At 43.3% G+C, this 14,617-nt stretch overlaps 1 protein-coding gene across 5 annotated transcripts in view; it reads right to left on the reverse strand.

Annotated features, from left to right (window-relative positions):
* Positions 1-14,617, reverse strand: part of robo2 (roundabout, axon guidance receptor, homolog 2 (Drosophila)) — a 260,316-nt gene that overhangs the window by 144,148 nt on the left and 101,551 nt on the right. For 4 of the 5 annotated variants that reach the window (XM_029446206.1, XM_029446205.1, XM_029446204.1 and 1 more), the window contains exon 2: positions 1-245. This exon is cut by the window's left edge and continues 82 nt beyond it. In XM_029446206.1, coding sequence (XP_029302066.1) covers positions 1-245 — 245 coding nt within the window. Of the gene's footprint in view, positions 246-12,631; positions 13,325-14,617 lie in introns of those variants that run through there. The other variant, XM_029446202.1, reaches the window with a different exon arrangement.

The following is a 14,617-nucleotide window of genomic DNA, read 5'->3' on the forward strand; positions in this document are numbered from 1 at the left end:
CTTGCTCCGTCGTCCATGAACGATGCGAAGGAAGAAAAGCGAGCCACTGGGCAGCAGCATGCGGTGAGAACGTGGGTCATCTTTGTCCGTTTCCACCCGCTCTCCATCCTTGTACCACTCTACTGTCGGGGTTGGCCGCCCTTCAGCTTTACAGTTGAGAGTGGCAGGCTCCCCTTTGGAGACAATCAGGTCAGAGGGGTGCTCCACAATCCGGGGTGGGGAGTCCTCCTGGCGCAGACGGGATCCTGGAGCAGAAAAAAAGAGATGTAATTAATTATAGAAGAACAGCTTGAAGACTTTTAGCATCGTTTCAGTTTGACAATTCAATATAAAATGGCCTTCCTAAGTCAAATCCAGTAGCATATTGGCTAGCAGGTACAACAATTGAAAAATAGGAAAAATGTAGGGGTTGAATTAATAAACACAACTAAAAGTAGGAGATTACATATCCCACCCAGCTGGGGAAGGAGAAGGAGCTACAGGATGTGGCTCAGATGGAGTGTTAATTTTATCAATGAAAAATGTTTGTTGCCGACCTTTTATTCCCATGACAAAGAAAAACTATTATAATATATATAATAACTACATTTATACAAATATTTGTAAAGAAAACTATGAAGACATGTATTTCAGCTTTCACTGAAGTCCAAATTGTCTTCTTTTGAGAATTGTATTTAATAAGTTTTAGTAATGAAACTACTAACTACTAAGCAACATCTTGGGTTTCTCACTAGTTGTCTTTTAAGGTTCAGGACATACAGTATATATCGTCTCCATGGAGTCACTTCAAATTGCTACAATCCCACTGAAAATGAGACAATATGTGAAGGAATAAAAAAGATGGAATAACTGTTATCTACATTTTCATCAGAAGACTGAGACTACCAGGTACCAGATTCAAGATTGCCGGGAGAAGCACATCTGAGCTATTTTCCTTAGCTTGCTGCCATCGCTACGCAGAACTGGACACGGAGTGGAAAATAGATGGATGACTCAAACTAAAGCAATCTTGGGTTAGACGCATGTACAACACTGGACATTGGACCCTTTAATCACCATTTCAAGCCGATCAAAAAGCAGCCATCTGCTCCTCAACCCTATATGCAAGGGCTTGTGGGTAATTGGACCCACTGGTGAACAGTGAATGTAGCATACAGTCAGCTTACATCTGAACTGTACACACACACACACAAAGTATATATTTGGCTTTCAGTGGGGTGCAAACAAGTAAAACTGTTGAGTCCACTGTTGTAGAAGTGTACGTGTGATGTGAATATGAATGCCGGGGTCCAGACTCCATATCAAATGCTAATCCCCTGTGGCTGAAAACCTTGGCCCACTCCTTTTTACTAGGGCTTGCAGTGGGTGAGCACTGGGAGTCTGGCAGCTAAGATAATGGTCCCCAAGTCAGAGTCCTCTGTGTGTCTGTGACCCAGGTCTTAACCATGGAGATAAGATGCTGAAGGCCACACACACACATTTACATCACAGAGGCCCTGGGGATCCATGCAACAATCAAAGAGTTTGATACAGCATCAAACAATTGAAGGCACAGTAAAGGGAATGGGGGAAAAGGAAAACTTTTCCAACAGCTTTTCCTTTATCCTCTTTCTTTTGAACCACATTCAATACCCCGCCAATAACTCTGATTCAGTTGGCAGCTAAATGTTAACCAGTCAGTGTTGAATTAAGTAGAGTGCTGGGCTCTTTGTCTTAAAATTAGTTGTTGCAGGTGTACATGTTATTGAGCTGCGTTGATGACTGTGCCCTTCCCCGGGGCAGTGCATCGGGGTAATAGGACGATGCCTGCTGCACAGAAGAGTAGTGTACCACATAAGCCTTTGTGCTTATGTAAGGGCTAATTTCAACATGGAATGAAGGCAACACAGTGGTGGCTCCAGCTCTTTGTTTGCCTGGGTTTGCACATGTTCCACCAGCTCTTAAACTTGAATCTCCCAGGGGAAACCGAGACACGCTCTTTTCTGCTTATCAGCACAAAATACACTTCAAAGAATCTGTGTGTGCACACAGAAATGCACGCACACGCGCACACACACACACACACTCTGCGTAAATGTGCACCAGTCCACCATTTGTCTTAGCAGGGATCAGGCATCACACAGTGGCATATTGACCCCTGAACAGGAGGTAGTCTGTTCTCTCTTCTTACTAATTTGGGCTAATTCCCTCCATTTCCCTGTCATTGATTAGTGATCAGGCCTGGTGTCGTCCTCTAAGTGGGGCCAGAGACAGAGGTTTGTAGTCTGGGGGGGGGGGGGGGGATATCCTGATCCCCGAGTGCAGGATCTAATCCCATTGGTGTCATGTAAAAAACTGAAGATGTACTATTGGTAGTAAAAACAAAAACCTACAGTATGCTGGTAACCATACCAACCAACCATCCAAATCTTTTTCACCAGTTGTAGGTAATAGTAGCAAGCAGTCAGTTTCCCAGTCAGCACAGGGGCAGAGGGGCACGTTTGTATTCTGGCAGTAAGTGACCTAATAAATGAAGCAGTAATTAACACTGTGACATTGATAAATGAAGGGCAAGATAAAGGAGAGACATGGAGACCCCCATCTCTCTCAGTTGGAGTGTCAAATGCACATTTATTCTTATCTCATTGAAGCATCTGCTTCCCTTATAATCCACAGGCCCTGCGGTGGCTTTCCACTAAGGCCAATGCGCATGCACAGCACTAAACTGCGGCGACTCCATTCGATTTATATCAGTCTAATTTCTTTAAATCCAATTTGTATTCCAATCTACTGCCTTCTAATCACTTAAACCTTGAGTCTCCATCTGCTCTCCTCTTTCCGGTAGAAATGAAAACAGCAGATGCCTCTACAATTGTCCTTTCACTGCCAGAAAAAGCTGAGCCGAGTTTACAGAAGGCCAGACGTGACAGGTCAGTGTCCTTCCTGGACACTGGAGTGTGGCGGTAGTCAGGAGTAGAGGTAGAAAAGGTTAAAAGCACATCCATATGCCATGGAATATGTTTTAAAAGAGGCACATCAATCTTAATACTGGATAACGTCAACATGTGAACCTCGCAGGTTGCTGAGCAAGCTTCACTTTCAAAAACTAAAATGTTTGTACCTTCATGTGTGTTTGTGTTTTTCTTTTTAAACTGGCCCACATGTGGCTCCAGCATGTCCACGAAGATCAAATAAAATACACCATATATATATATCCCCACAGCCCCGCCATCAGACCGAGCTCGTAACAGAAGTGAAAGTCAATTTTCAGCTTCCTATTGGGCCCCCTTTCTCACTCTCTTTACGGTAAACGGGCTTTCTGTTGCCCTTTTAATGCGATCATTGGTGCTGTGCAATCAAGTGCTCTCTGAGCTGAGGCGAGTGCACTTCACTGGGTCTCAGGGCGCACGCTCCAATCAAAATGCTGTGTTTCCCCCTGTCTGCAATAACACCACCATTACTTTTCACCACTGCTGTGCAGTCATCCTCTCCTGGAGGAGAGCAGGAACCAGAGAACAAACAAACAAGCACACAGACTAAGAATAAGATCAGGGAGGGATTATTGAACCAAAAGATGATTATTTTCTGCCTTTTTCTTTCAGTCTTCTTATGTCAGCTTCACTGCAATCGGATGCAGTTTTGTAATGCAGCTATCCAAGAAATGTGAAGTTTTACAGCATTATTTCTCACTCCAAATAACATATCACATCATTGAGACATAACTAAAGACATATAAAAGTTTAACAGTTAAACAAAAATAGGATACATTTGTTAAAAGGATAAAAACGCCACGTGATAAAAGCTTCTACACGCTGATATTCCACTGACCACACACATAGAAGAGCTCTTTTCTATTATCTTTGTCACATATTTATTCATGTGTGCAACAGAAGGTCAGGCCTTTCATGATTTTTTTTGTAATTATTTTTATTAGCTCCCAGGAGAAATTCTAGCCCACCAACCAAATCAATACCCACACCAGTCTCAACCAGAGCATAAAAGGAAGGGCTCCCCAAAGAGATATTAGTTATTCTGCCAACAGACGCGTGCGCTGATCACAGGTAACCAACGGCAACCTCGGACCACGGCAAAAAGTTCAAGTCACTGAGGCTCCATAAAACATCAAACATGAAACCTAAGGTCCAGGCCAAGACGCACTAACACTGAAATGTGGATACTGAAATGGCGGAGGCAGAAAGTGCTTACACCCTGAGAACTGAGTGAAGATAAAACTGTGAAAAAAAAGAAAAAACGACAACCTCAAAGAAATTTAAGAAGGAATGAATAATGCATTACATCCATGTTGTCCATTCTGAAATATATTATCCTCCTGCCCCCCCACTTCTGGCTCTCTCCACTTCTCCTCAACCTCCCACTCCATCTCTTTCTCTCTATTTATATCTGCCTCTCCCTCCCAATATCGTTCTGTCTCCTCCACTTGCACCCTATCCCCATCCTTCCCTCGCTGCGATGGTGACAAAGTCATATCCGTCATGTCATAAGGGAAATGTGAGACAGCGGCATGGGGGAAACTGGGGGTGGCGATAGAATGATGTTACTGGCTGTCCTCGCCTCAGCACTGGCCTGCCGTGTCACTTGTAAGCAGCCCGTTCTGCACCCCAGATTCATCTTCTTTACGGCAGGCTGTCAGCGGCGTCACAGCACATGAGCTCCACTATGCCCCAATACCAGACATACAGCTCATCTCGGTGTCACTAAAGACAACCTGCTGTATGTACCGGAGTCAAACCCAGCTCACTGCCAAAGGAATGTACAGCGAAAATCATCAGAGTGAAAACACAGACAGTGAAAGGTGTTCACAGGTGATGAGCAGATTCTTCTTCAGTTGCAAGACAGGGAGGGAGTTTGAGCTATAGCTGGCAAGCAAGATCATGATGGACTCTGTTCCACCTCAGTGCTCTGCATACTGCCCCCCCCCCCCCCCCTCCTCCTTTCTCCTGCTAAGATCTATACTCTGAAAGCATATACAAGGGTAATTCTAGGAGCTGCTCCTAACCTCTCACTGCATCCATGCTCGCCTCTAACAAATATCAGATAGAATTCCACTTTGAGTGTATTTTGGGCAGTGATGTGGTGGGGTCGCATTGACTCTGCATCTGTGTATTTGCCCTCTCTACCCCATGCAGATGGAATATATAAATAGATTACTGTGGGAAACTGAATATCTGATTTTGCTGCGAAAGGCTGATTTGTGCATTTCAAGCAGTTTCCACCTTGTTTGTTTGTCTCTCAGTACTCTCAATCTGACTCTTCATTCGACTATCAGTAGCCATGAACCGAAAGGATGATGTTATATTTGTTTTTCCAGCAGATGGCCTGTCACAGAAGAGCTGAGATTGCTGACTTGAAATAGTAGGCTGCAGGAGTAAAAGGAGAACGACACAAAACCAGTTTAGACCTCTTTATGGTGAGGTGCAATGCGTTGATAATGCTTGCTTTTTATATACGGGCTGATTAGTGTAAGGAGTATAGCACCAGCTCTGTGGGACTGCCAAGGCTACTGGTAGGGACACTAAACTGTGTGATGCAGATTAAATGATTTCCGATGCCAGGGTCAGTCAAGCATGTAGCTCGCTGCACCACCCCGCCTTCTGTAGCCCTCTGTCTTCTCCTGCACATCTTTCTGAGCAGCCATTTTCTTGCCTGCCTCTTCTTTGCACCCGTAGCCTTGATACTGAAGATGTGTGCTCGTCAATCAACGATTCAAACCCCACAAAGGGTAGTAAGAATTAAAGAGGTGAGTTACATGATTAACAGTCTCCCATTCCTCGTCAACTACTCTAGAGGGGGAGTTAACTTCCTGTCCACTTGCTGCAGTCCAGCAGAAAACTATGGCAGTAGAGCACAATATTCTTTGGACACTGTAATCTCTGTAAATGTGCTATATAATTAGATAAACAAGCAGCTGTGTTCTCAAGATATATATCTCTCCCTGTGTGTGGTGTGAATGTGAATGTAGACACAGCCGGGCGCAAATTATCACATTAATTCCCTTCTTTCAATCATAGGGTGCTCTAAACAGTTCCTACTGAAGTGCAATGAAATGAATGGCATCACTTGATTCTCCCTCAAGCATTGTAATCTCTTTACCTGCATTGCTGAGCTGCCCCAGCAGATTGAATGGGGCAAAAATAAATATGTGCTTTATTGCTTTAGAAATGAAGTAGAAGGGGATGGGAGGGTGGAGGAGAAGGCCTTCAGGTGTCCATGATACACTGTGCTGAGAGATGAGGGGATATTTGGAGGTGTGCCGCGGGTGCTGACCTGTAGTGAACACATTGCTGTGTCCCTGCATGTCAAAGAGGGCAGTCACGCACCTCCAGCCACTCCAGACCCAAATCGTGTGGACATGAGGAATTGTAACCACACAATATCCAAGTGATGGACTCGGAGAGCAGAGTGAGGTAATGAAATGGCCCTTATAGCTTATTGTGTGTGTGTTGTTTTAAGGTGCAGCATACCAAGTCAAGATGAGATTTATTAAATTTCTATTTCATGGGACACTTCATCTGGTCTGGCTTAGGGCGACAGGGTCAAGAGTGCGTGCAGTAAGTGGATGGAGGACTCATTCAATTTACTCATGCCCATAAATCCATGCTAACACAAAAAAACAATGGGCTTTGATGGTTATTAATAGTGCTCACAAACACATTCACACACCCAATACGTTTAATAATTCTACCACTGGCTGGGTGTTACCGGGCCTCTATATGACAAATGCCTGTGAGCAGCCCTGCAGAAAAATCATCACCGTCCTGGAAGTGGAAGTGGAGAGTTCAAACGTTCAAGGATGCGATTAAGGCTTTCTTCCTACCCGCCGCAATGGTTGTGACACTTGGCCCGTGCCACGTTCCACACTGAGACTTCAACCACAAAGCCAGTCTCACCAGGAGCCATTATATACAGTAAATCAACTCACGGTCATGGTGGCTCGGTTTACAAAGCAATGTGGTGCCATGTTGCAGCTGCAGAGGAGACACAACAAGAACATGTTCCCACAGCACTGACTTACAGTGCAGGCCTTATTACTTATTAAATGAATATGTATGATTTCATGTGATCTTCCAAATGAGAATGATGGTAAATCAGCCTGCTTGGCTTTTTTTTTTTTTTTTACCATAATTAAGTATATTACAGTATGTATTAGCACAGAGAGACACTGATTGCAACTAGGTTATTTAGAAATGCATTGCTGGGGAACATTATGTCTAATTATTATTATTATTATTATTATATAATAATGACTTTTATAGCAGAGAGACCCCAAGAATAGTGACAGCACATCATTCAAAGGCAAAATAATAGCATTATTCAGTATTTCAAATCCAGAAAATGCCCAAAACAATATGAATTTATCAATGCTCACATGTTGTCATACAGTGCTATATATGTTGACATGCTGGGTAGTATCAGTCAGTCCCCTCGGAAAACCTCCAGCTTACTATAGTTTCCACACTAAAACACAGGTGTGGTAAGTTATTGTGTATAGTTTGGAGTCTATGCACTTCTATGGGGTTAGATTCCCAATTTGGGAAGAAAAGGTACCAAGCTGTCATGGCTGGGTCATCAATAGACCAAGCCCAGGATGGTGATGGTGGAACGAGACACTTATTCACTGGCTACACCTCTCTGAGCGGCATTAAAGCTGCGCTGGACAACTGCTGTGTGTGACTGATGTGCGCTGGAGTGTCATGCTCTGGCTGTCCATCTTCGCACATCTCACATTGAGAGACAGCTCATGCATTTTTATCACCGGGCCTGACCTCATCTTCAAGACACTCAGCTCAGGTACAACTGTCACACAAACTCTTGACAATGAAGGTGTGTCACTGAGTGAAAACACAACGAAGAAAAGCTAGACGGTGTGTGATAAGACTAGAAATATAAATTAAACAGTGAGTTGAATTAATACAGTACGTGCCAAAGGCTTTTTTTCATTCAACTCATGTGCATTCATTTACTGTATGCAAAATAAATGCTCTGTGCGACCACAGTGCCTTCATGTCTGCCAGTAATGCAGTATGTCTATGTGTGTTTAGAGTGTGTGTGTGTATGTATAGTTCCATAGTTGTATGTACTTCTGTGAGTCATTCAACCTTGACATCCCTCCCATCCATCTGAGGGTTGCTGTGAGACAGCCAATCAGAGAGGGCAACGGGATACAGAGTAATTAGATGCTTCCCCAAACACAATGTTTTCAGTGCAGTATGCAACATGAAAAGACTGATAAAAAAAACCCATGCTGTCTCTTCCAGCCAGTTTAAGGCATTGCATGCTTGTATTGTACTCTGACTTTAGGTCTGCATGTTGGCATGCTCTTAAGATAATCGAGTTTTGTGGAGATAAGAATGCTCATCACATCCACGCTGCGATTCAGTAATCTGTCGTACACAGAGGCCGTTTGTATCGTAAACCGCTGGCTGGGTATTTGCCATTGATCAATAAAGGTTCCTCCACTATCATCTTATCACCAGGGATTATAACAGTAATTATATCCACGTCTCTTTCTGTCTGTTGGCCTTCCTTAATCGGCTGTTTGGGAGGCAGTGAGAGAGTAGAGCAAGGATTATATCTGTGTCTTGGGGCACAGAAGGGTAGGCACAGGTGTGTATTCTGTAAGTGCAGGTGTGTGAGACAGGTGAAGGCCCTGACTGCTTGCTTTAATTCATAGTCAGCATGCTCAATTCATCATATCACTCCACCCCTATCCCTAACTCCACACACAGGTGTACAACAACCCCCTCACTGTTTGAATTCCACCCTCATGGACAATGCCAACGATAGATGGTGTGTGTGTGTGTGTGTGTGTGTGTGTGTGTGTGTGTGTGTGTGTGTGTTTGAGAAAGAGAGAACTCGTGAACAAAATAGGTCTGAGGAAGTTTGGAAGTATAAATCATGTGAGGAAAGATAGTTATCTTTTCCTGCCGCCTACCTGTTAACAGTACACCTTTATGTATTCCCGTTGTAATCGTTCACACTTTTGCTCTTTGTTTCTCTAGGCAAAAGCGTCAAGGCATTAAGCATTTTTTCTGCTCTGTAAATGTCACCAGTATGCTTGGCTGAAGCTTAATAAAGCAAAGGTAAAACAGGGGAAAGTGGTATTACTTCCCCTGCATTCTGCTGATCTTACAGCAAAATCAGCCATGTGCATTCTCTGACGCTGACATTTTCTCTCCCGCTTCTGCACTGTGAAAATGTAAAAGGCATTAACCAGCGTGATGCCAGAAACAGCTGTGATTCCTGTTTTATTTGAGTGATCACAGAGCAGTACTTTGTACTTAAAAGAAGAATGCTGAGCTCAAAGTCTATTCTCTTCTACCCTGAATGTGTGGAGTGATGGCTGCTGAAACGTGATCCACAGAGTAGCCAGACTTGGCTGTTAAAATATCATAGGAGTTGACAGGCCCTCGTCACTGGTCAAGTAACACTTATCACTCACACACGCGCACAACAGCCTGAGAGCTGATTTTCTTTGGACAAGTGTTCACCTCATTCTTTGTTCCCTGTTCATTCACTTCCTCTCATGATCACCACGTTTGTCTTTATTCTCCACTCGATTTTGATGTAAATCAGAGAATAAACAGCAGTGCACGTTGATGCACTGGAAAGCGGCTTCCTTGACAGTGATGAGACCGTGGGAGACAGTCGAGGGGAGCTTCCTCTAGATTTCATATGAAGGTTCGTCATTACAGCAGCCCTATTCCAGCAAATGATCCGCAATTACAATAACGCTGCCTAAACGCTGCCAACTCAAGCAGAACAATCACATTTGGGCCGAGACATTGCAATGGCTCTTACACAATGACCTCATCCTGCCTCATCATTCACCTAGACTATTTTAATCTGGGATTACTTTCCATTATAGGGTGGTACTTTAAACCTCTCTCATTCAATCAAGACCATCAACAGAGCTGTTAGTCTCCAGTGCGCTTTTGTAATAAAGCCTCATACTTTCCATTTCCCTTTAAAATATTGTGTTGTTAAACAACCCTTCTCTTAATGTTTGTATTTGATCACACTCATTCTGGCTCTCCCTCCCCTCCTACTTCCCCTCCTACTTCCCCTAACACATACACAACCACTCTCTGGACTTGAGTTTCTCTTGACTCAGCATTACTCAAACCACAGACCTGCTGGCAGATAGAGAGCTGTGCATGTCTAGGCCACCAAAGACCCCAAGTGGCCGTCTCCATAGCCTCTTAGACAGATTGAAGACCGTATTTCAGCACCTCTGAGTGTGTCACCATGGATGGACGTCATGTCACCGGCTCCTACATCAGACACAAGCATGCAGGAGGTCTCAGAATAGCAAAAAGGTCACAAGTGCATGTCCACTATGCAAAGCATGTTCTAATCCAGCTTCAAAAGCAGCACGGTGGAGTTTAAGAGATAACCAGGCAGCTGGTGACTGATGTATTCCTGGAAAATATCTTCAACTGCAATCAATCTTATTCTTAAAGTGTGGTAACCCTGTTTTCAGAGGCACAATCTCTTCTAACCCTGGCAACAACACACACTCCCTCTATTCTCTCTCCATCTCACCTTTTCTCTCCTCTCCTACACACTAGCAGTATTAATCACAGCACACTAAACAGTGACTGACGCCATTCACAAGGCTTGGCTTTGTTGGCTATGCTGCCTAGTGAATACAACTCCAGACCTTTTTGTCTGCCTAAGTGGACTCTTAGAGGAAGCTCCTCCCTCTCCAAGGACCCTCAGATTACCTCTGAAAAGGGCTGGGTGATGGGTGAGTTCTGCCGGGGTGGGAGGGGGAGAGCAAGGAAGAGGGGGGAAGAGGGTGACAGGCAAATGATTAGGAAGATCCACTGCTCCCGGGGAGATGTGCACCCTCTCCCTGCTAGCAATGCCATCGGCCACTGCTTAGCAACCAGTGGGTTTGGCTGCTCAGAGTGAAAGACACCAAAAAAAGGTAAAAGAAACAAAAAAGCTTTAAATGTAGGCAGAAAGGGGGCTAACTACAGAAGGCAGGAGAAGTAAAGCTCGCAGCTGTGAAGAACAAAAGCGGGACTTGACAGGTGAAAGAAAAGGAAAAATGGGGACTTGCAGGCGCTTGCATTCATTGACAACAAAAACTCAGCTTTACGTACTGCTAAGTTGAACAAACAATACAAAGCAAACACATTTGTGAATCATCACTTACAACCTAGTGCTGATATAAATGTCCCAGTAGGTGTTTCGTTAGGAGTATCATTTCCTCATTCTATGATCACAAGCCCTTTGTGTGTGTGTGTGTGTGTGTGTGTGTGTGTGTGTGTGTGTGTGTGACAAGTGTGAAAAGGTGTGTCCCATTCTACTAGCACTAAAATTCAATCAGACTTCAGGTTTATGTTTTTTAAAAGCAATACATCTTAATCCCCCCCCCCCCCCCCCCATCATTCCACCAGTCACAGGTTGGACCAATCCCAATCGCCATTTCCGTCACCTCAGCCCTTCTATTTTGATGATTGATGTGAGTCATCACATTAACTCTGCAGCCGAGGCTGTTTTAATTCCTCCATTAAACCAGTTCTCTTGTAGGCCAGTGAATCCCAAGAAACCTCGTAAAATCATAAAGACAAGATGCTGACTCTGCGGCAGATAGGACGAAGAGGGCTGAAGCTTTTTGGCTGCAGAAATTAAATATTATCAATCTCATTTGCATCATTATTAAAGTTTAATCAAACAAATGGGAATAATAAAGTGGAGCACTTTCCCATCGTGGATTTAAACCGGTTTACACTATAGTGCTCAATCGCAGCACTGAAGTCCTAAAGGGAAATGACCACAGCAGTACCATCCACTCCAAGGCAGAGGCACTTCCACCCACAGGTCTGACTACTTTCTGTTGGTTTACACTACTTCTGTCTTTCATGTGTACCATCTGAATAAACAAAAATATTTGGGGTTTGTTTGCCATAATTAAATAATTAGTTAACAAAATACTGTCCACCTGCGCATTAGAGTGATAACCTGTAGCCACTGTAACAGAACCTGAGCATTATCCATAGAGAGCTTTGCTTTACACTCACTGAGTCTAACAGAGAGAAAACATAGACACACTGGAAACTCTTTTTCTAACTGGTCCTATTTTATCAAAATATATGCACCTAATTCAATGATATATACTTATTAGAACGTACTGCTGCTGCTTCTTCTCTGTTGCACAAGAAGAACAAATCAGCTCATCCTTGCCCTAATTGTAACCTTCTGAGAGGCAACCATTAGCTGCATTGGGTGGAAGAGTTTTCTGTTAAATTCACCTGCTTGTTCTTGTATTAATGTGAATTTTATGAATAAAAGAAATATGCAATGATGATGCAAAATAAATTGAAATCACAACTCCATAAGGTCAGCCTATTTAGCAACAGTGTTTTCTACTGTACAGTTGCCTACTTAAAAGTTTAATATTCAAAAGTCGGTGAATTAATGAAATTAATTTTCTTCCCTGCAAATCATGAGTCCAACAACATACATTTACAACATTACTTACTAATCAAAACTGAGTAAAGATTAAAGGGTGGAGTGCCAATGGCAGTGTCTGGAAAGGTTTGCGCAAAGCAAAAAGCATAACTAAATATGAATATACCCATAAGAAGAAGTTTTACACAACAACACATGTTAGGCAACTTACCATCAACTTGAAAATACAGTAATCCGCCAACAAGGATGAACACTAGCGGACCCATACTAGCATATTAAACATCCACGGCGGGCGCGCAAATCCTCGATTTCACTGCAGACAAATATGTCCGAAATGACAGGCAAGTCTACTCCGTGTTTCTGCGAGTTATGAGGAGGTCCTAGTTACTGACAAAAGCCAGTTTCAATGTCCAAAAATTGAGAGGATCCATTTCACAGTGTGTCACCCGGAGCTGCTCGGGGTGTTCATATCCACCAAGCCTTGAAACCAAACTCTCGGTTTTAAGAGTATTATCCCCGCTTGCCCCGTGAGTTCATGCGCAATATCTGTTATTTCTCCAAGATGACCCACTAGACAAGCTGAAGCCCACAGAGCCTGTGAGAGGGGAACTGTAGGCTTCAGTAAGTCCACCCTGGAATACAAACGCAGGCTGGGCACTTCTCCGCAGGTCCTCGGCTCCTTGGGACGCGTCTCTGGCACCTTTCAAATCTTCAGCGATGTCTCCACAGTTCAACACATGGCTCAGCTGAGACTCTGACTGGAAACCAGCCGCTAACTCTCATGCATTCCCAAAAAGTTGTTTTACAACGGGAACCAGCTCCCAAAAGACCCATGTGCTTAGCCTGGGATAACGCGCTGTAAGTATACACTCGTCCTACAAGTCAGTCTAACATCCTCCTTCTCTCTTTCTCTCTCTCTGCGTTTTGATTTCAACAGCGCTGCCGCTAGGAGCGCACGGTCATTGCGCAGCCGGCACAGCCCGCAGCACACCACACCGAACACACGAGACACGGATCGGTCCGGGGAAACAGCAGTGAGAAGGGAAGAGAGAAGTATATGAAGGGAAAAGTCCAGGAGAGCTTGGATCTCAGTCTAAATATGTCTGTAGTTAAGAATAAATGAAGACTAGGCTAGTAACGCTTTGTACTACTGGTAAGAGAATCATTTTAAGCAGAGTTGTGTTGGAGTGGAGGATGAACCTACATAAACTCACATATTATGACTGTTTACTTGAGTTTATATATCATGTATAACTTCACATAAAAGCAATATTTACCACAATGTAAACACTACACTGAGTAATATTCTTATCTGGACATATCCAGATATTCTAACCATCTCACTTACTACAGTTTTAGTGGGGAAATTGTGCAAAAACACAGCCAACAGGTAGCATATGTGTTCAAACAAGACTAGCTTTTTATTATGGAAAAACATGTTTGGAAAAATAAAATAATGCAGACAGTGTGATTCAAAAAATGTAACTCGCAATTTCAGAATATGTTAAAAGTACTAATCAATAGACTTTGTATAGGCATATTAATGATGCGAGAAAGAAGGTGCTGAATAGTACATGGATGTTAACGTATTGAGATATTGAAGCAGAATAGTAAATATGATCTCTGTCAGAAATCAATGACTGATTGACCGAGCCCTGCATGAAGATGAGGGAAGAGGTGGCCTCTCTGCATACATATGTCTTTCTCAGGGCAAAGTATGCAGACAAAGACAGAATACAGCATCACTACAATCCCATTTTTAATTATGGACACATTTAGGTAATATTTTTTGGCACAGCATTAAGGACCAAAGGTAAGTTGAGGTTCAGAGATGGGGGGGGAGGGGGGTGTATGTGGTCTGGTCTACTGCCCAGCAACCCTATTCATGTTGTCTCACTAGGCGTATTATACAGTGAGCTATGAGCTGTGAGCTCCCCCTACTGGTGTCAGTTATAGCAGTCGTCTTGGCACCAGGCATTTTAATACTGCACATCAAGTGGTATGAAAAGAGGAGACAGCACATGTAGCCCCGATATAAATGTATGTAACATCATTGTTCCATCACATGAATGATGCATTTCAGTAGTAATATTAAGCAGATTTGATAAAAAGTCATTGATTTATAAATACCACACCAGTAAAGCTCAAACTAAATAAAACATACATAAGGCTAATTTCACTTCAAGTGGTATGTAAC

Source organism: Cottoperca gobio, chromosome 13 (genome assembly GCF_900634415.1).
Source record: "Cottoperca gobio chromosome 13, fCotGob3.1, whole genome shotgun sequence".
In the NCBI taxonomy this organism is placed as follows: domain Eukaryota; kingdom Metazoa; phylum Chordata; class Actinopteri; order Perciformes; family Bovichtidae; genus Cottoperca; species Cottoperca gobio.